Consider the following 21,948-nt stretch of genomic DNA (forward strand, 5'->3'; position numbering starts at 1 on the left):
GTAATATTTGCCTTGAAAGCTGTGTAATCAATGCATTAAAAGATTAAAAAGTTTGTTTTTTTTACTTTCACTTTCTTCTTTTAGCTTCCTTAACCAGTGCAACGGAGACACTCGTTAACATTTTCCTTTAAAAAAAAGGCTAAATTATACCAGAATTTTTAAAGTTTGAAGTTTGTAACATATTAATGTTATTTTATTCACACATAAGTTCTTTAAATTTGAGGTTTATAATAAATTAATTTTTTAATTTATTTTAATCACACGTTAATCTTTTAAGTTTGTAAATGTTTTCACGTCATTTTGTTAACGAAACATTAAAAAGCATTATCCTTGTTTTTTTTTTAAAGGAAAGCCTTATCCTTGTTGTTAGGTATAACTTTTCGGCACACATATAAAAATACGTATTTATTATTATTTATTTTTTAAAAAATATATCATTTAATTTTTAAAATAATATTTATTATTTAATTTTTTGGTCTTTCTAACCTTTTTGAAATACTGAAATATCCACAAATATTGTGTCAAAATTAGTGTGACTAATACTATAGAAAATTTTTCGGATTATTGTTGGTAATGAATGTAGTGTAGTTGTGTAAATTCGCGTGCAGTAGATAGATAGATAGATGTAGAAGCATATTGAAAGCGTGTAGTATATGTCATGAAGTTTGGAAAGCAAGTGGTTAAAACTTAAAAAACCAAAACAGTTTTAACAAGTCATTGAACTTAAATGTCGCGTATCTAGAAAGTCTCCATAAAGAAAGATAACACACACTCTCAATTTTTTTTCTAATTAATTGTTCTGATAATGATAATTAATACTACTAATTTTGAATGTTAGGAGGATTGATTGTGATGATTGGTATGGTAAGAAGTAAGAAGGGTGAAAAAACATTGCTTAAACTGTTGTAACAACAATAGTTGGTGTGGGTAAGCAAAGTGTGTGTTGTTGAGTTGAGTTGAGTAATTATAAGTAGATAGCGCAGAAAAGGCGTTGTTGGGTTTCTTTGATAGCGAGTGAGTGAGTCGCGTGCGTTGTTACGCTCGCTCACTCGCTGTTTCTTGTTGTCGTCTTTGTCTTTCTTCGTTCAACTAAACTAAACAACAACAACAACAACATTCGATTCCACCACCGGGTCGGTCTATATCTATCTATCTATCTATCTATCTACGTTGTTCTAGGATTTGATTCGGAGATAGATCCCATTGATTAATGCTGTTGAGAAGAAGATGGTCGTGAAAGTGAAGAGAGAAAATCTTGAAGCATGCATGACATGCCCTCTTTGTCATAAGCTACTCAAAGATGCTACAACCATATCTCTATGCCTTCATACTTGTAATTCATTTCATTTCATTCGATCTATCTAATCTAATCTATCATCCCAATTTCATTTCACTTTATTAATTAATTACTTCTCCTCCGATTTATATTATCTTTCCTCTTCTCTCTTTCAGATTTTCCACGTTCCACACCAACGCTACCATGCGTGCGTTTATTTTATTTTATTTTATTTTATTTTTTCTAACCCTTTCTTAATTTTTCTTATTCATTCTTTCTGTTGCTCTTCGTCATTTTTATTATCAACAACCTTCAACATTATTAGCTTTGTTTCTTCAAGTCAACTAACTAACCTGATGATGGATGATGCATTCAATTTAATGTGTTTTCTTGTTTCTGCATTACATTATTCAAATTGAACGTTGAATCATGTTCCAGTTTGTAGGAAGTGTATACATGACAAACTTTCAGATGAAGAGGTTGATTCCTGTCCAGTATGCAACATTGATCTGGGTATCCTTCCTGTCGAAAAACTCAGGTGGTCACCTTTTCTCACTGATTTATTTAATTAAATCATGCATATTATTAATGACATTAATCTTACCATCAAATTTATTTACTACACACTATCTACTATTTGTAGTTAAATTTCATTCTTTTACTATCATATCTACTTTCTCCACTATTTTTTTAGTAATGTCATTAGCTGCCTAATACTTTCTCATAAATCACTAATTCTGTTGCATGCCATCTAACAGGTAGGTAACTGTTGACTTAACTTAACCATTTGGACTTTTCATTTACCAAAATTGCATCTTACATCATATGTGCATTTTCTCCGATTCTCGTATATTTTCACCATGAAATAAATTCAACATTTTCATCTTCCACGTCGGATTTTTGGTGAAGATTGAACACTGGTGTTTATGCGGTAGTCAATGTGAAAATCCCACTCAGTGATATCTTCCTCATCACCAAGCATATCTTTTAAACTGGAATCACTCATTCTTAAATGATTTCATGCATACATTGTTTTGTAGAACTTAAATATCAGATGTTTGATAAATCTATACAAAGTCGTATTCATAATTTTGATCATTTGTGCCTATTAATTACCTCCAGGCCTGATCACAATCTGCAAGATATTAGGACCAAAATATTCCCATGTAAACGACAAAAGGTTAAAGCCGAAGAAGTTGTTCCCTCAACACCCCTTCCACCAAAAAGGAAGGAAAGATCACTTTCATCATTGGTGGTCAGTGCTCCCAAAGTTTCAACACATACCACCTTTACAGGAAAGAGAACAAAAACTGCTACAAGAAAGGCTGTTGCTTTACGTGGATGCAGTTTTATCCCTGAAGAATCCATAAAGAAAGAAGAAGCACACAATGAAGATAATCCGGTAAGCTCAGCCTCCACTTCATTGCATATGCCTGCACAAAATGAATGTCAGATGTGGGATATGGGATACTAGGGCTTACGTTGCATTTTTATTTGTGATTAGGCTTTTGCGTGAACAATTACGAACCTGTTTCATGTGATTATGTGCATACATGATCATTATATTGTTGTAGGATTCTTCAATAGCCGAGACTTCTAAGAAGAATAGACCCAACGAAGATACAGACAACAATATAGACCTTACAGAAGGGAAGGCTGATCTCTGGACGCCCTTGAACTGTCTCGTCGAAGCAGCCAATAGAACAAAGTCGTCCAGATCAAATTTACAAGGGACTCCTCTTACCAAATTAGAGTCTCCAACTACTCCTCATGGTGGACTAGAGATGTCTGAAATTACAACCAAATCAGAGCCACCTACATCTGTTCAGAGCGAATTACACATGCCTAAAGCCAAGAACAAGAGTAATGGACATAAAACAAAGTTTGGAGATGACAAGGCGGGAAACACCATGCCTTCAGGTCCGGTGAAGCGAAAAAGGATGCGTCCTTCTAAACAGAAGAGAGCAGCAGCATTTGAGATGTCTGCCTCAGCACAACTCATGTTAGATGCAACAGAGAGCAGGTGCAACAGGAAAAACAGTCCTATTTGGTTTACATTAGTTGCTTCAGAAGACCAGTAAGTCACCTTTCTATATGCAATCTCTATTCATTGTTTTTCTTCTATGGACCCTGAAGCATTGCATTGACCTTGTTATTCAGGAATGGAGAAGTTTCCTTGCCACAGATCTCGGCATGCTACTTAAGAATAAAGTAATTTTTTCAACTCACAATGTCTTTCTACTTGTCTTTTTCATTTCATTCCCCCCATGTTTTTTTTTTCTCTTGAATATGCAATTTAGCAAGCAACTTGGCCTGTGAATCGACACAATTCCCCACTTTTTAGTCTGTGCCAAAAATTATAAAATGATAAAAAAAAATGTGATTTTGTATGCTTATTTATAATTTCATAAAACAACTTCAAAATCTGTATGGCTAAATAATAACCACTTTAGATAGGCCAAAATTCAAGTTTCCAAGGAGTAAATAGTAACAGGAAGGTAAACAAAAATACTGTTTTTGCATATGAAAGATATCTTAGATAAAAGTTCACCTTTTTTAAATAGATGTTGAGTGGCAATTAGCACTAATCTAATTTCGTGAAACGACTTGTGAGTGAAGATAAAGAAAAACATTGATGTTTTGTTAGTTGTTCATTTATCAACCTTTTTCCACCCTCTTCAACAATCTCTACTCATCGCATTCATAACACTTTTGCTATAAGAGCTTATGTGGTCTTTTCTCCCATCTAAATTTAGTTTGTGCTTGTTGGTTTCATAAGTTTAGATTTTAAACTTCTAGAAGACTTATAGTTATTTTTAGAATTAGAAGCTGTTAGAAAGCTTCCTTAATTGCAGTCCACGCCTAGCCGCCTTGATTGCAGCAAGTTTGGGCTGCCTTCGTCGCAGCCTTCAATTTATTGTGTTCAGTGTACGGGGTTTTTGTCGGGTGTCTTGCATTTATAGTGATATGGTATGAATAGTAGTTATAAGTAAGGGTAACTCTCACCCCATGAGCTTGCTTTGGGGGTAGACTAAGGCTTAAATCTAAACTATGAGATAATATTAGAGTATATCATACTTCTGCTGTTGGACCACCTTCATTTTCCACACTCTAGACCCGTTGCCCTGGGCATGAGAAAGGGTGTTGGAAAGCCACCTTAATTGTGAACCTCTCCTAATCACCTTAATTGAGGCAACTTTGGATTTCCTTCATTGTAGCCTTCAACATGATGCATAAAGGTATGGCCTAAGTAGTTCTTTTAAGGTTTGGGCAGTCCTCACCTTACAATTCGGTTTTGTGGGATTGAGTTAGGCCCAATCCCAGATTTTAAGAGAAGCATGCAAAATTACTCCTTACCAGGATTTTGTTTATAGAAGTTGGATAGTTATGTTCCCTTCCTCCTTGAACATATTATGTGTGTTTCCCCATAATTCTGCTATCACAAACAAATAACTACTCTGTATAGCGGATCTCTATGATGTAAATGACAGCAGTAATGGTGAAAAACACTCCCATGCATCGTTCTAAGAAAGTCCATTCTTCTAGCAGCTAATGCTGTCAGTTGAAATTCGTTAAAACTAAAATTTGGAACAATTTGCTGACACAGGACACAGGTACAGATAATATAAGCTTCTGTTTTTTCTCTCTCTTATCTTGTTCGGACTCATTTACTCAATGGATACATAAACTTTTTAAACAACTTGATTTTATAGCTTCCTTTTCTTATTGTCTTTAAACTGCCAAACATTTGTGTTCATGATTGTTTACTTCTGGGATTATCTTGAAATGTCTTGTAAGGTTATGCTATCTTTGCCATGTTTGAGCTATTTACGGTTTTTTAATCCTACAGTTACCTTGAAATATCTGTAGTTCCAATTATTTCAATTAAGAGCTTAAGGATGTTGATGTTGGTAAGGGAAAAATATTTTCTCACTTGACATGGATTTGATTGTTAACACTTTTGTCACATACTTGATGAGCACACACTATTTCTCTGATTGGTATTCATTGTCTAAGTCACATTTTTTCCTAAGGAAAACTTACCTGCCATGTTGAATCAAATGTATTGCTGTTTCATGCATTTTTCTTTGCTTTTTCCTTTCTCAACTAAACCTGTTAAATCTATTCCCCTTTGAATGATAACTAATAAGATTGTGATAATAGCTCATAAGGTGTAATCATTCCTTTCTCATCTCATCACAGGGATGGTACTGTGCCTGTCTCGTATATTCAAAAGTATCTCATGAAGAAACTTAATCTTGCTAGCGAAGCTGAGGTGAGCTCATTCTAATAACTGAACGATTGCTATACTCCCCTATCTCATTTTCCTTCTTTTTTCCCCTACGATATCAACTATCGAAATTTTTTTTGGGGTTGAAGTTCTTAACCACAGTATGTGTTTGGTCCTGAATATGCTATATAATATGGTGTTGTGTTTGTTGTTATCTGATTGAAATATTTCTACATGAGATAGAGCAACCTGGTACAGATCTTTTGATATTTACCTGATTTTCTTTTGAAATTTTTTGCAGGCCTGATTAGTTGAGCCTTTTTTGTTTTGAAAAAAAAGTCATTTTTTTTGGCAATTTAAAAATAAAAGTTTAATAACCTCAATATTTCATACTTGAATTCGAAATGAAACTATTTAAATTACACATAAACAATAATTTGCTGGTTCATTATTGGTGACATGGTTTGGTGCTATTTTCTACAGGTGGAAATAATGTGCCGGGGTCAATCTGTGCTCCCAACATTGCAACTGCATAACTTAGTAGATCTGTGGTTCTGCACAGCATCAACATCGAAAAAGTTACCGGCATCTGTGGGCTCTTCGGCTAAGGACTTTGTGATGGCTTTATCGTACTGTCGAAAGACCTTACCTCATTGAGCTTGTCCCCTATCCTATCCATATGTGTGGACTCTGTTACTTTACATAGATATACAACTACTTGGGGGAAAAAAAAACTCAGGTGTTCCTACTTGGGAATTTGTTCATTAATTTGTTCAATGTCGTGAATCTTTTTGATTTGTTTTCATAATCTCTAAATGTATACCCTCCAATTTTGTACTATATATATGCTTTATTTGCTATTTTTTTCTAGGACATGAATACCTAATACTACCAATTGACCAAATGATGTCTTCCCCTTTTATAGAATGTAAGCGGAGAGTGATTATTGTAGTGGTTGAGGTTGGAGTTCGTACATGGCATCAGCTATGAATGATAGTGTTAGCTGAACCTAATAGTACATGAACAACATGCATAAAGTGTGATTTCTCTTTACTCTTTAGATATGTACAAGCTGAATGCTGATAGGTGATAGCATGGTCAGTGACTAAGAAAGATGGCATGAAAGTTACCAATGCATAAGATTTGTAGGGTACTAAGAGCATCTCCAGCGGTAGAACAATATTGATGTTCTCAAGGTAATTTTTGTGGGCCAATAATTGCCACGTAGAATTCAAGAACTTTTATCATTTTCACTCCAATGCATTTAAGTTCTTAGTTTGTTTTATATGAGGTTCACCATGAACTTCACATAGTATTATATATTCATTTCCTTTCCTCTTCTCTCTCCTTGCTTTTGTTATCTCTGACAGAACAGTGCAAGAACGTGTTCCTCTAGGAGAATAGTTCTCCAGCTTGTACTTCCATGTCATTCTTCTCCAATGGCTAGAACAAAATTCTCTGTTCTTGTCTCTTGAGAACATAGTGTAGAACATGCATTGGAGTTGCTCTAACTTCTTCTCAGAAAGAAAATTGTTGGATGCCATTAATGTTGTTTTTGGAGTATTATTTACAGGGAAGGGAAATGCTAACATGTGCTCTAAAGGCACATGTTAAGGTATCAAAGATAGATATTATGCATTGAAAATTGTGCAAATTTATTCCTCCAAAGATTGAAATTTAATTTTTTTCATTAAATACTTTTTTTTTTGTTGCAAAAAACGGGTACATGTTAGCACAACTCTTACTTATAAATGAACGTCATTAAAGCATTAACCATGCTACTTGCATTAGCAGTTAACGAGAACTTTCTGTCAAGTACTCCCTCCGTCTCACAATAATTGTCTCTTTATCATTTTTTTCCTCAAAATAATTGTCACTTTAGAATACCAATGCAGCATTTATTTATTTTTTTCATTATTATACCTTTATTTATTGAATCTCATCCAACTTAACGACTCAACTAACTACAATTAATAAGGGTGTTTTAGTAAATGATACTAATTTTATCATAAAAATCAACACAACTAATCATTTTCTTAATAACCGTGCATAAACCTTAAACGACTATTATTTATAGACGGAGGGAGTAATAAGCAACTCGAGCAAACCAGGCCTAGCTGTAATACGTTTCCACTATATGATTGGATAATGTTGAAAACTAGTACTGTCTTATATTGTCAACTCCTTTCTATTAAACTCAAATTTTTTATAGGCTTACCACATTGGTGATAACAGCCCCAAGCCACATCTTCGGTCTATCATAGCAATATTTAAAATATCCAAATATTTTCTTTTTTTCATTTTCTTATGGAATGGAAGATTATATTTATATTAGACATTATAATTTGTATTTAAGAATATTTTACACCCAATATATACCATCATTTTTTTTATGAAAAAATCTATTATGTAATACTTCATCGATCTTTATTTTTTTTTTTTTGGTGGTCGGGGTTTGAACTCCGAACCTTGCATATTTTATGCATTGTCCATACCAACTGAGCTAAGCTCACGAGGACATACTTCATCGATCTAATAGTTAAGTATATGTTAACAAAAATCATAAAAAGTTGATATTTTAAAACTATTAGTTAAGACAAATTGAATATCTTATATACCAACATTTTTCTTTATATATTACTAAACAAATATAGCTAAAATAGATAAAAAAAAAAAAAAAAAGATCATGGGAATATTGTTAATGGTCAACTGCTCAAATTGTGCCACTTATTTTGAGACGGAAGAAATAATGTACTTATTTCTTAAAACTTTTTTGGATATTATTAACAGACATATTACTAAAAGACTTTTTTTTGACACAATATTACTAAAAGACTTAAAAACACTTGAATGAGACGATAAAAAAACACTTTCAATTTAACCATAAATTCAATCATATAGTGGAAGAAGAATTTGTGATTCGTCTTCGTCTTTGTACCCAAAAGAAAAGATGAATTGTTGTAAAAATAAAAGAAAACCTATTTTTAATATATTTTTTTTATTTGTTTATGAATGAAGACCCACTTGACCTCGTCCGCTGTTCACGCCGCCGTCAAAGAAAGCTAAACAAACCGAACATCAGAGATAACAACCTCATACCATCCATTAAAGAAGCATTTGATAGCTAGTAGCTACCACATCACATGACAGCAAAACTATAATTTATATGAATTGTACGAGCAGATAATGCTGCATTTGTATATCGCAACGCCATGTCGATCGATGAACTGAAATCTGCTATGGAGGAACACGTTCAGAATTTCTGATGTGAGCAGCACATCAAAGAAAGCTAAGCAAGCTCACATCAGTAATTCATCCTCTCTCCGCCGTCGTGCCTTTCATCGTCCTATTAAAGGTCAGTTTGTGCGGATATTTATTTCATTTCTCACATTAGATATCGAAAAACACCACTTTGGAATGAAAATTTATGTTTTTTGGTAATGGATTAAGATAAATTATTTATTATTACCACCACTATTACTATTTTATAATGTTAGATTGTTATGCCACTCATAATTGATTGATATTTGAAGTGAATGAGTGGATTTTATTGAAATTTTGATTCTATTGTAAATGAACTGATGCAGGTCTTTTATTATTTTTGCAATAAGACAAACCCACCAACTGTATGATACTTTTCTTGTGAGAAGAACAAATAAACATGGCAAACAGCAAATACGAGTATGTCAAGTGTTTTGAACTCGAGGACGAGGTTATGTTCCCAAATTTCATCCTTGTTTCCATCACTGCTTCTAAACTTCACAAACCTTACCATGTAACTACTTTGAATTTGATGAATTCTTGCGCCGTTGCGGTGCTTGAAGAGTATGCTGATATAGTTCTCGCATACGGGTTCAGTGATGAGTATACCTTTGTTTTCAAGAAGACCACCAAGTTCTATGAAAGACGTGCTAGCAAAATATTATCCATTGTTTCTTCTTTTTTCTCATCTGTCTTTGTTAGAAAATGGCATCAATTCTTCCCGCAGATGGAACTGCATTCTCCTCCTTCTTTCCATGGGAAAGTCATACCTTGTGCAGCTATAGATGCCCTTCAAGCATATCTTTCGTGGAGGCAAAATATCTGTCATTTGCAGAATCAATATGATCAATGCTTTTGGCGACTTGTTGAACGCGGAATGAATGAGAAGGAAGCAAAGGATTTTATCGATGGTGCTAAGAAGCATGACTTAAATGATATTTTATTTGATGAGTTTAATGTCAATTACAATACACTGGATCCAATGTTACGACAAGGCTCATGTGTTTTGAAGACAATGGTAGGAGATGTGGTGAAGTACACTAAAGATGGTGCTCCGGTTGAAAGAAAAAGGAGAAAGATAAACACAGTGCACTACAAGAAAATAGCAAGCACAAGATTTTGGAACGAACAGACTATTCTTTTGAAGGAGCTTGGTGTTTTTGCGGAGGAGATTAACAATGTAAAGCCGGAGTATGTGAGGTCCTTTGAGTTTGATAGCAAGTTGATGCCGTCTACATGGGTTGTAGTTCGGATAGATGGATGCCACTTCCATAGATTTTCTGAGATACATGAATTTGTGAAGCCAAATGACGACAGAGCTCTTAATTTGATGAATTCATGTGCGGTGGCTGTCTTAGAAGAATTTAGGCAGGATATAGTATTTGCTTATGGGGTTAGCGACGAGTACAGTTTCATTCTTAAGAAATCCACTGATCTTTATCAAAGGAGAGCTAGTAAAATCATTTCAGCAATTGTGTCCTTCTTCACTTCAACTTACGTGATGAGATGGAAAAATTTATTCCCTCAAACTGAGTTAAATTATTCTCCTTCTTTTGATGCACGGGCAGTGTGCTATCCATCTGCTGAGATTGTACGAGACTATCTTTCGTGGAGGCAAGTGGATTGCCACATAAACAATCAATATAACACTTGTTTCTGGAAGCTTGTTGCATCTGGAAAAAGCAAACGGGAAGCTCAACGTAGTTTAAAGGGTGCTCAACTACGAAAGAAAATTGTGGAATTGGCTATTGACTACAATAAATTGCCTGTGATGTTCCGACAAGGATCGTCAGTATTTCGGGATAGAATAGACAATGTTCTCATCCATCAGGAGAATGGAGTCTCTTCTGAAAGTTACGGAAAAGTCGTTGTAGCACATATTGACATAATTGGATCAGCCTTTTGGTTGGAACACCCGGGCATCCTTGATGAAAAGCTACATGTTTGGAAGAAATGTTGAGTCCGATAATTAAAACTTCATTACTTTATTTTCGTGCTTCTAATTTTATTTTATTTTAGTTTGGTTTAACATTCTTGAATTCATATATGTATTTTTTTTTATTTAAGATAATGAAATTGGTAAGTACCACATAGGTTTTATTATTTGTGAGTGGAAATACTTGCAAGCAAGCTTTAGATCCCTTTAGGGTCCGTTTGGTTCGAGAGTTTTGGAGGGGAGGGGAGATTTTTAATTTGAAGTGTTTGGTTAAATTTTTAGAAGGGGAGGGGAGGGGAGAGGAGCAAATTTTATTGCACTGTCAAAATTATCCGTATATTAATTTAAAATCTCATTATTATCCTTGTAACAAGATTTTTTATTATTATGTTATATTATCTTTGAAACAATTTTTACTATTATTAGGTTATAGGTTATATTATCTTGTAACAACTTTTATTCCATATCATTAACAATTTTTTTCTTGTAACAACTTTTATTCCATATCATTAACAATTTTTTCTTGTAACAACCCTATTACTAATCCATTATTCCATCGTCTACATCATGTTGTTATCGATTACATCGTTATTGTTTAGTTACTTTATTATCCTTATTTAATTAAGTTTAAGGCTAAAACAGTAAAATAATTTTAAAATCCCTCTCCTCCTCTTGTGAACCAAACACACTTCTAATTAAAATATCTCCCCTCCCCTCCCCTCCTAATTCTCGAACCAAACCATTACAACTTATTATAAACCTGGCAAAGCAGCCATACTTGAAATGATAATAACCTGTAATCTAGGAGATAATTTCCTCAGAACCACCAACCTTCTCAATCTTTTGTATTTCACGACAATGTACTGGTAAACCACCACAGCACTGGAATATGTTGCTGTTCTTCGTCTTCACTTTTAAAAAATATTAGTTTCTAAAGCAATTGTTTTCGATAAAATAAAGGTAAGATGGCAACTGACCCAATATTACAGGGATAAAAACAAAACGTTACTAACCCTTTTATTAAACACTACACCGACCCATCCAACTTATTAAGAGGGGTATGTATATTTCAAGGGTCGTAGAAATAAAGGCTCTGGTGGGGGAAGGAAAGATAAAGTTCACAAGATCTTCATACTTGAGGCACTCGGTCACTGGGTGTGCGTACATGTCGGTTGCGGACCGTATCGTATCATACCGGCAAATGTCTTATGGAATAACAATCAAATGATTCAATTAAACTTACAAACTAATCTATTATGAACCACCTATAATGGCGGTCCATATTAACCCGAGCCTTGACAACATGCAATTTGCCTGCATTGCCATTTTCACAATGCGCCAATGCTATAATATTTCAAGATGTCAAATAAGCAATAACCTTTCTAATTAGTATAATTTTTAACGCAATGAATTACCAGTAAACTGTACTCGTAAGATTGTACTCAAAAGAAAATACATATCAATAAGGTTAAAAGGCTGCATCACCCACAACGTTTTAGTCTCTTATCTTTGTAAGGGACATTAGAAAAATGACAACTACGGTTTATCTTTGGTTGTGCCATGAAATTTTCTTCCAGCTTCAACAGCTTCCCTGTAAAAGATGAATGAATACATGATTAGATACATACAAATTAATGAACTGATCAACAGATTAAAGACTTGTATGTGCTGGTTGGCATTGGTGAATCTGAGCGATTTGAAGATTTGATCAGTTAAATTTGTGATGATTTTGATTCAAAAATATGAATTTGAGAGTTTAAAGTAGAAAAAATGATGAAGAGACTTAATTGAATTAAATTTAATTTGCTCAATAAATTATTAGAAGACCTAAACCATACATTAACTATTGCAAAATAACTAAAAGTGCAAATAAGTCTGAATAAAACAATGTGTAGACCTGAACGCATTTACAAGCTCCTTGCTCTCAGGGTCAAGTGTTACTCCCTCGTAAAAAGCATTTGCAGCTTCATCAAACCTCTGCAACAAGGATAGCAAATTGAAGTTAAGAAACGTGAATCATGTGTCCTGGAGCAAATGTCAAGGGGGAAAGGTTTCAGGATAACATGCCAGCAACAAACGCAAGGCTGCGCCTTCCCTATAACAAGCTTTGGACCAATCTGGTCTTAATGCTCTACATGCCTTTGCATCAGCTAAAGCCTGCTCAGCTTGACCTAGCTTCATCCAACATAGACTTCTATTTGAATGCAATGTACCATCGCTGGGATTCAAATCAATTGCCTGCAAACACATTCAAAAAGAAAAGAAAAGAATATATCATCAACTGATTGTCATTTAGTAAGAAGATAAATGCAGTTAATTTTCTAAAACTAGACTAGATAAACATGTGGATGTCCAGTGAACACTGCACAGAAACATCATTGAGACATAACTAACACGGGGCATGGTGCACGAAAAGTACTCAACAAGCAAAAGTTACAAACAGAATGAAGTTCAAGAGTTAGACGAGAGATCAAGACTTTACTTGTGTATAGGAATCTATAGCCGTATGATAGTCATTCCTTTTAAAAGCCTCATCCCCTCTTGATTTTGATTCTGCTGCTCTCTTTTTGGCTTCAGGTGACACCTAGATGAGTTCACACAATTATATTACAAAGAAAAAAAAAAGTAAAGTTGACACACTTAACTAAAAGATCAAAAATCAAATCGAATTTTATTATAAGAATAAGCAATTGATCATGGGTTCTAACTTGACAATGTATTAAAATCATAATCTTGTAAGAAAGTTTAAGACAGTGCACATACTTTTTTTTTTTTTCAATAAGACAGTGCACATACTCGATAGGGTACAATAAACCAGAAGAGTGATAAATGAGAAACAGAATCCTAAGAAGAAGAAAGGCTCGCTAAATATCTTTAAAATAACCAGCCAAAAACTGAGGGGAACGCAACGGATAACAACAAAGATGGTGCATAATCTCTGAAGCAATACACAATCTAGAAACGAGAGAGATTTACGTAAACAGACGATTCTTATGACTGAATACACATAATTGGATGCGACTTGCATATTTCTTCAGCATCTACAATATTTTTGCAGCTACTTACATTGACAGTACAGCTGTAAGTCTGTAACATACCAAATTGAGAAAAAAGTACAGCTAATATATTTAATAGGAAAACACACCTCAGGGATATTTTGCTCTCGAGAAACAGCAGCATCCACAGACCGGTTATTTTCTTTAGCATTTAGCGATTCATCCTGCACATTGCCCTTACAACTCAGTACAAAGATTAAGAAATCCACTTTGTCAGGCAACAAAAATACAAACTAGTATCAGAAAGAATTAGTTAACCCTTTTTGAACTTTAAGAGTATAATATGATCAAGACAATATAATAGTAAAAACTGCAACCACAATCACTTAAAAGTTTAAAGAATTTTAGCATTACGCATATAGATTTATTCCTTGCTGGAGAATGCTGGCTTGAGACAAAAATACAAACTAGTATCAGAAAGAATTAGTTAACCCTTTTTGAACTTTAAGAGTATAATATGATCAAGACAATATAATAGTAAAAACTGCAACCACAATCAGTTAAAGTTTAAAGAATTTTAGCATTACGCATATAGATTTATTCCTTGCTGGAGAATGCTGGCTTGAGCAGAGAATATTTTATGTTCCTCCATTTTAATTTGGATAGCTACAGTAAAATTGTAGAGTTCTCTTTTCTTTGTAACAAAATAAATGTAGAAAATATTTAATTCTTGACAACCTATGAAACTACAAGGCAAATATACTTTGTATTTTAAGATAATGCGGTGACTATTGTAAGGACGGCTTCATCTATCTTAACCAAAAGTAAGCGTAATTATCTCATGTTCTTGCAGCAATGATATTCCTTAACTCTGTCCAGCAGGACATAGAAAAAATTAGGGCTTCAGTACCTGCTGCTTTTTACTTTCTGATTGCACATGCTCAAGTATCCCATCAATAGTCCAAGAAGGAATAACATCAATTTTGAATGTCACGGGGAACAATATCTCAACAGCTCCACGATTTCCCCTTCCAGCTGCAACCTGTATTGGCTTAACACCATCCTGTGATCCAAACAGACATAAAATTTAGTTCCAAATATTAATGGAAGGCACATTGTTTACCACAACCATATGCACTACACTGGATAAGCAAAGTTGACATCAGAGACGCTGAAAAGATTGGAAAAATCTTGGAAACAAGAATACAAGAAAATACTATTGGGTTCTTATATAAGTAGACTCTCGGCATTGTTTGGCAGCCATTGAGTTCTATACTAACATCAGAAGGTTATGAGCCAAATGAGGAAGTTAGGAAATTAAATACGTCTCACCTCGTCAGAGACATTAGGATCAGTTCCTGCTTTCAACAGGGAATTTATAAGTTCTAGACTTCCATTATCAGCTGCAATGTGCAAAGGAGTTGCTCCACCAGCACTAACATTTACTTTAGCACCTGCCTGTATACAGTAAAATCCAAATATAGATGGATCAGAAGTTGAAAAATATACAGGAAATCTATATTCACTAGGATAGCATAACAAACTTTTAAGGCTACGGGATGGGTACTTGTTGAGACGCCTTTTAAGGTACATTCATCAACAAAATACAAGGTTCAACCCAGCTTTCTATAGCTTTGAACGTATTTTACCAATGTATCTATCTCTTCCCTTTTTCATTAGATAGATGTTTCGTAAATAACACCCACTAGCACTGATTCCCAGTACATTTTTGTAATACTGGGCATATATAATATACTTTGAACTAATCAACTAACTAATTGTTATGGATATATAACATGGAATGAAATTGTCAGCCTGATTACATTATCATACTAGCAGTTTAATTTTTAATGGCATTATTGCTCCTACAATATGTCACTCAAATGAAATCATTAAATGTATAGTTTATCATCACGATTCTATGAATGATGTTGGTTATATATACTAATTCATCATATACATCGTTTTTCCCACCATTTCCACTGATAAATTTTCTACAATTTTCATGGAGTATCTCTGTATCAGTATAATAATATTACAGCAAAGATTCTAGTATTTATTCCATGTTTCACATATCCAAATCATAAACATAGTATATTGTTTAGTAAGGGTTGCAAGTTGAACAAGATGTTGAACCTGTATTAACAGCTCTAAGCATGCCAAAGAATCAGCTGCAACAGATGAAATGAGTGGGGTAATGCCATCATCAGTTTCAGCATTGGGCTGCAAAACAACACCAAGATGAAAGGGAAAGCATTATATTTGTAATACTATTACAATAGTGATATTCTGTAAAATATCTCAGAAACTAAATTGAAAACTTAACACGGCATAGATAAGAAAGAAAATTTGTTCAACCATGCCCATGTAATAAGCATATTAGTAGTACACAAAAACAAAAGTACACTAGAATGCAGAATCGTTTTCTAGAGTGGCAAATAAACAAGCTATAATACATTGTCTCATTAGGATGTGATGAATCAAGCAAGAAGAATAAATTAATCAATCCTCGTAAACTATTCAAGAAAATGTATCTCAACAATGACAGAGTGTATCAATAAAGCTTATGAAGATTGCGCTTATCGATTTGAACAATAAAATATTGATGTAAAAGTCAGATAACATTGCTGAGAGCATATTGACTATCGAAATGTGGTAAATGACTGTTTCTTCAGAAGACCACAGATCCAGATGATAGGAAGAACAAAGCAATTTTAGAAAGAAGAAACAGAAAAGAATATGCGTAGTGTAAACACCAATTGATACTCTAAATATCCAATCAAATAGATATAGAATTCTGATACTCGAACGAATCAAATTTCTGAAGCAAAAGAAATCGAGTATACTTCGTAACATTATCACAAAGTAACACAAATTAAGAAATGGAATGAAGAATTACATTTGCACCATGTTTTAATAGAACAGTGACAGCAGCTTCTTGAGCATGACCAGCAGCCCAAACCAACGGTGTTCCCGAATCACTTTCTAAGTCAGGATTAACTCCTCTGGACAGCAAATGCTCAAGTAAATCCGTGTCTCCTGAAACAAAAACCACATATCACAACAAAATCAGCAGGCACATAACAAGAGAGACAAACTTAACAAAACAATACTTTTTCTAATAACATTGCATAAAAAGAGATAGTTTCTGTTTGGATTCGCTAATTAGAGATTTTCTAATGACATAAACACTTGTTATCAGTCCATAAGCTCTCAAGGATAACTTAAGAAAACAGTTTGACTTATTCTATCTTTTGTCATACTATACTATAAGCACTTAATTAAGATGTTTCTCCAAACATGGACATAGAGCAATCAAAATCAATTCATCACGTAACAGAATAATAAAGAAAGGAAAAAACCTATTCCAGCAGAATGATGCAAAGCCGTGGTTCCTAAATTGCTAGCAATGGTAGGATCAGCACCATGATCAATAAGATACTTAGCAGTGGCAGTGTGTCCCTGACGTGCAGCATGAATGAGAGCAGTTTCACCGTCTTCGTCTTTATCATCAATAGGAAGCTTCAAATCCTCAACAAGATAACTGCAAATCTGAGTTTGTCCTTCAAGAGCAGCAAAATGAAGTGCACCACGCTTGTTTGCATCTTTAATTGCTTCCACTGTTTTGGATAAATCTTTGCCCTCGTCTAATTGTTCCGCAAATTCTATGAAAACAATATAAAATCAGATGAATGAAGAACAACGAAGTATTACATAATAATAAGTTGATTAATTGAATGATTGAGTTACTCTTTAAGAGATCGAGATTGCCGGTACGAGCAGCGTTGAGGAAGTGTTGAACTTTCTGCCTAACTGCAAGTGCGTCGGAAGCATCGGGAGCCATATCGAGAACAATCTGTAATGCAAAACCAAAACCCTGTTTTTTATTATTTTTTCTTTCTTTCTTTCAAAGGAGCAAAACCCTGTGTTGAAAGTTGAAACAATTCAAAGAAACCAAACCAAAACCTTACTTAAAAGTAGTCAACATATATAAAGGTTATGTTTTGGGCCGTGGGCTCAAACCCTAATATGCGTAACTGCAGCTCACAATTAAGATAAGAGTTTGTTTTCACAAAATAAAAAAGGATTAATGGTTTTAACCATGTAATTTGAGATTGTTCATATTTTTCACCATGTCTATAAAAATAACTTAGCGTGCGTTTGATATGTTAAACACTAAGTATCGGATAGAGAAGAGAACAAGATAAAATAACATAAGACAAACTTTTATGATATTGAATAATTCAATTTTTGGTGGACAAGAGGCCAATTTGAGCAATTAACGGAAAAAAAAAAGAGTAAAATCACCCTTCCCCTCGCCCAGCCTCCCACAATTACCTCCGTTTGGATTCTATAATCCAAATCGTGTTTTTGGAGTATTGAATTGTAAAATCAGAACACATAATATAAATCATTTGAACCACTTCTAAGTCAATTAACTTTTTTTAAACAAAGTTACATGTAAAATCAGAACCCATAATTTAAAATCATTTAAACCACTTCTAAGTCAATTAACCTTTTTTAAACAAAGTTACATGTTTTAGATTCTATAATTCGTAGCCTATATTTGCGTATATATGGGAGCCAAAATCAACCATATTAGTACTGAGAGTCGGCATGTGAGTTGAGACCAAGTTTTGAGAGCAATTGACAACTATATTCTAATCTTAAATGTAAGGAAAAAAAATACTATATTTGATTTAAATTTACACAAATACATATATACATATACATGTTTACTACTTACATTTGAAATCAAAATCAACAATTATCTTTATAAAGTTATGGAACCTTACAATTGGAGCCTAACTAAAAGCCCTTGCTTAGTGCTCATATTATAAAAAGCATTTACCAGTTGTGGATCAATTCAAAATTGTTTTCATGAAATGAATAGCTCCTCGGAGAGACAGTTCCACATCCAATTGAAAAAATATACAAATAAAGAGGGAAAAAAAAGGTAAAGGGAAATGGTGCAAATATTTGATGACACCATAACCTTCTACCAATTTACAAATTGGAGCCAAGCCAACCAACCAATGTGTTTGTTTGTTCAGCCCCAACAAAAACCCTCAAGAAAATCTGCACATTTTTTTTTTCTTTTTTAAATTTTTGGTAGTTTTTTTCTTTTATTTTTTTATTTATTTTTCATATATCTAGAATGAGAACCACCCTCCCTCTGTACAAAAAAAGAAAGAAAAGCAGAACATATGTATGATGTATGTATCCCACACTTGACTTCATCATGAATGAGATTGCATTACTGAACAAGCAACAGCTTGAGCCCAGTGCCTTAATTTGGTTTTTATAAGTGCTGGATCATCCCCTGCAGCCACATTACAATACCCGACATTAATCAATCAATTCATCAAATTAATTACAGACTAAAAGCCAGAGTCGAACATATCTACGTTTATAATATACAATGAACACAGCCTAATATTTTGAAACATTTATACTTGGACACTATCAATATTTTGTAACAAACGATACTTACAAATTTATAATTAGTGATGTATTATATTTGAGATCATATTAGTTTTAAGTTGGTCTACAACTCTAGTATAAATATTTTAGAAGTCTCAAAAACAATGATAACAATCACAATTGCAGCGCATTGGCTGCATTTGTTTGCATTGCTATTTGTTACAATGTTAAAGTTTGCAACGTAACTATAATTGAAACCACGACATCAATTTAGAATAATTGGGTAATTAATGAATGAGTGACATTAATTACCTGGGTTACAAATCTTCCAAGAATCAGAATCAACAATGCTACCAGTAGGACTCGCAATAGACGAAGATGAACGGCTGTGAGCAGTGCGATGCGTTGTAGGTGTAGATACCGGACTAGGAGACAGGTTCCGGTTAACAGCAAAATATAGATCAAGAGCCGGTAACGTATTGCAAAGCTTTTGTCCATCTTCCTCATTAAATCCAAATCCTAATTCAATACATCCTCTGAGCTCATTTAGATCTTCGTCGTTGCAATCGTGCATGCTATTCCTCCTACGTTGAGTTTGTCGACGCCTTCTCTCCCATGCCATGTCTCCTGGTGTTCCACACATTGATAGTTGCTTTGTTAGACGTTTCCTTTTCTTAAACGCCAATGCCTCTGCCTTCTGATCAGAATGTTCCTGTTGCAACTCTTCCTCCTGATCTGAAAACTCGTTTTCGCAGACTCCTCCTCCCTGTAACTCTATTTCCTCGCTACTCATAATATTAATTATGAATTTTGATGATTAGTAGTGGTGGTGATGGTGACAGCCGAGGCAGTTAGGAAGATGAAACTGCCTCGCCTTGCCGCGTCGCCGTGAAGGGAAGAGTAATTGAAATAAAGAATGAAAGGTGAAAATGTCTGGAATGGTATGGTTAATTAAATAGAAGTCTAATAATAAACGAATTCAGTTAATTTGGTGATTGATATTCTCACCATTCATTTTTTGTAACTTCCTGCAGCATAATACACGCACCTGCGTTAATTAATTTAGATAGAGTGAGTTGTATAATAAGCATTGTATTAAAGTAAATTTAAATTCTACAATCTATTCTATGTTGTGGCTACCTAAATTCGGAAGGTGATGCTACATTTGGGGTCATAAAATCTTGTTCAAATTGTAGAGTATGCTTTGGATGAACCGTATTTTCTAAGATAAACAGTGCCCAAAAATATCTATATCCTTCATGTGTCGTTGGCGCGTATATTTGTCTCAAACTTTATATCATTTCAGTTTTGCTGCTCTGTAACACAACATATTTCATTTCATCACAATGCCTCACTCTCATAGTCTCATTCACCAATGGGCCTGGTAATTAAGCCTTTAGGACTAGGTTTAGAAGTATAATTTAGTAAAGAAAATAGATAAATTTTAAATGTAAACTATATACAAGAAATTATAAGATATATATTTAAATTTAATACTGACAAACAAGTATTAAAAAAAATATTATGTTTAATAAACTTTTATGCTTAAGGCTCAATTTCACACACAACATCAGAGCAAAGATCATCAACCACATGATTTTAATCAGATTAGGATTCGTTCATCAGAGAGAGATTCGTGTATTATAAGACAAACTCAAATATATTTTGGATCGTTCACAATTTCATTCACTCATCTATTAGTTACTTTATTATTTAAATGTATCTTTTGTTAGTCAATTTGATTCATAAAATTACTAACCAAAAAAAAAAAAAAAATATATATATATATATATACACACACACACACACGAGAATATGTTCGTAATTTTTGTACACTCCAAACACTATTTAGTAATAACATGTCACTGGTTTAGACTGTGGCACTATATAGTGATAACTTGTCACATGATTAGATATTGAAATGATCGTTTACCCTATTGTGAAAGAAAACAAAAGTGAATCATCAAATTCAACGTCACAACCCATTCAAAACAATTAAGACAAAACAAAAGCAACATCTCGCCACATTTACACTATTGTTATTGTCGTCACAAAGTTGCTCTATAATTTTTTTCCACACTTAATTATTTTTCTGGTTCCATCCCTGCATGCATTCTCATTCTTGTAAAATTTTACAAAAAGTTGTGAAGTTATCTGCTAAAAAGAAATGTTAATTGGACGATTGGATTGATGAAACTGAATGCTTATGTTGAGTGGTGCAGGTTATGGTGGGAAAACTTATTAATTTTCCCATGATGGGAGAAGCTAAAGTGACTTGTAATAACAAGTACTTCCAGTTTTTTCATTTCTATAATTTTCACCCACATAACTATATATTATTGTACTGTTACCCAATTACTGTTTTATTATTATACTTTTTACACAAACCTTTATCTTGTGAATCTTTTTAACAATAAAACTTCTCTTGCACCAAAAATCACGATACCTATTTTCATTCTTTAACACCTATCTCTCTAAGTTTCACTCGTATTCCCTTTTCATTGTATTTGTTCTTTCTTTTTTGAAGGAAAATTGTATTTGTTCTTTCTTAAAAACAAAATTCATTATTTATTTAAATTTATACTAAACATTCTCTAAATATTAACTAAGTTTAAGTACAAAGGATAAAATTGGAAGAAAAATATTACGTTAATTTTTTTAACCTTTTTAAATAAACATATACATATTTTAAAAAAATCATTATTTAATCAAATGTATACTATACCTTCTCTAAATATTAGCTACTTAAAAGTGAACTAAATATTTTTATAATATCATTATTTAATCAAATGTATACTATACCTTCTCTAAATATTAGCTACTT

The 21,948-nt window shown here is 33.5% G+C and overlaps 3 protein-coding genes and 1 pseudogene across 5 annotated transcripts; 2 read left to right on the forward strand and 2 right to left on the reverse strand.

Annotated features, from left to right (window-relative positions):
- The first annotated feature begins 996 nt into the window (after positions 1-996).
- Positions 997-6,411, forward strand: LOC146911534 (E3 ubiquitin protein ligase DRIP2-like). The gene is made up of 7 exons (XM_085730159.1): positions 997-1,333; positions 1,715-1,814; positions 2,399-2,678; positions 2,851-3,353; positions 3,437-3,487; positions 5,480-5,552; positions 5,991-6,411. The coding sequence occupies exons 1-7, from the start codon at positions 1,228-1,230 to the stop codon at positions 6,162-6,164; spliced, it is 1,287 nt and encodes a 428-aa protein (XP_085586285.1). The 5' UTR covers positions 997-1,227; the 3' UTR covers positions 6,165-6,411.
- A 2,135-nt stretch (positions 6,412-8,546) lies between these two features.
- Positions 8,547-11,074, forward strand: LOC146911535 (tRNA(His) guanylyltransferase 1 pseudogene; annotated as a pseudogene). Its single transcript, XR_015018543.1, has 2 exons — positions 8,547-8,862; positions 9,095-11,074. The product of XR_015018543.1 is annotated as a tRNA(His) guanylyltransferase 1 pseudogene (transcript).
- A 939-nt stretch (positions 11,075-12,013) lies between these two features.
- On the reverse strand, positions 12,014-17,656 carry TPR10 (ankyrin repeat family protein). Of its 2 annotated transcripts, XM_085725559.1 has the most exons (12): positions 17,617-17,656; positions 17,451-17,570; positions 17,063-17,365; positions 16,600-16,739; positions 15,837-15,923; positions 15,033-15,158; positions 14,611-14,763; positions 13,850-13,924; positions 13,187-13,288; positions 12,772-12,942; positions 12,602-12,681; positions 12,014-12,295 (listed from the first exon to the last, which is right to left on the reverse strand). In XM_085725559.1, the coding sequence occupies exons 2-12, from the start codon at positions 17,542-17,544 to the stop codon at positions 12,241-12,243; spliced, it is 1,386 nt and encodes a 461-aa protein (XP_085581685.1). In that variant the 5' UTR covers positions 17,545-17,570; positions 17,617-17,656; the 3' UTR covers positions 12,014-12,240. The 2 variants fall into 2 exon arrangements, with proteins under 2 accessions (XP_085581685.1, XP_085581684.1); XM_085725558.1 differs by having other exon boundaries at positions 17,451-17,656.
- A 792-nt stretch (positions 17,657-18,448) lies between these two features.
- Positions 18,449-20,175, reverse strand: LOC146911537 (carboxylate clamp-TPR protein (DUF1685)). Its single transcript, XM_085725560.1, has 2 exons — positions 19,437-20,175; positions 18,449-19,023 (listed from the first exon to the last, which is right to left on the reverse strand). Exons 1-2 carry the CDS (start codon positions 19,915-19,917, stop codon positions 18,941-18,943), a joined length of 564 nt encoding a protein of 187 aa, XP_085581686.1. The 5' UTR covers positions 19,918-20,175; the 3' UTR covers positions 18,449-18,940.
- Positions 20,176-21,948: the final 1,773 nt, after the last annotated feature.

Source organism: Medicago sativa, chromosome 7, assembly GCF_051527215.1.
Source record: "Medicago sativa cultivar Bolivia chromosome 7, Bolivia_mono, whole genome shotgun sequence".
Taxonomy (NCBI): domain Eukaryota; kingdom Viridiplantae; phylum Streptophyta; class Magnoliopsida; order Fabales; family Fabaceae; genus Medicago; species Medicago sativa.

Coding starts and splice junctions, on each gene's coding strand:
- LOC146911534 (XM_085730159.1), top strand. CDS start 1,228: ATGGTCGTGAAAGTGAAGAGAGAAAATCTTGAAGCATGCATGACATGC. Junction 3,354..3,436: donor TTAGTTGCTTCAGAAGACCA/GTAAGTCACCTT, acceptor CTTGTTATTCAG/GAATGGAGAAGTTTCCTTGC. Junction 3,488..5,479: donor GCATGCTACTTAAGAATAAA/GTAATTTTTTCA, acceptor ATCTCATCACAG/GGATGGTACTGTGCCTGTCT.
- TPR10 (XM_085725559.1), bottom strand. CDS start 17,544: ATGGCTCCCGATGCTTCCGACGCACTTGCAGTTAGGCAGAAAGTTCAA. Junction 13,925..14,610: donor CAGAAAGTAAAAAGCAGCAG/GTACTGAAGCCC, acceptor GGCAATGTGCAG/GATGAATCGCTAAATGCTAA. Junction 12,296..12,601: donor GAGCTTGTAAATGCGTTCAG/GTCTACACATTG, acceptor CATCTTTTACAG/GGAAGCTGTTGAAGCTGGAA.
- LOC146911537 (XM_085725560.1), bottom strand. CDS start 19,917: ATGAGTAGCGAGGAAATAGAGTTACAGGGAGGAGGAGTCTGCGAAAAC. Junction 19,024..19,436: donor TTGGAAGATTTGTAACCCAG/GTAATTAATGTC, acceptor ATGTGGCTGCAG/GGGATGATCCAGCACTTATA.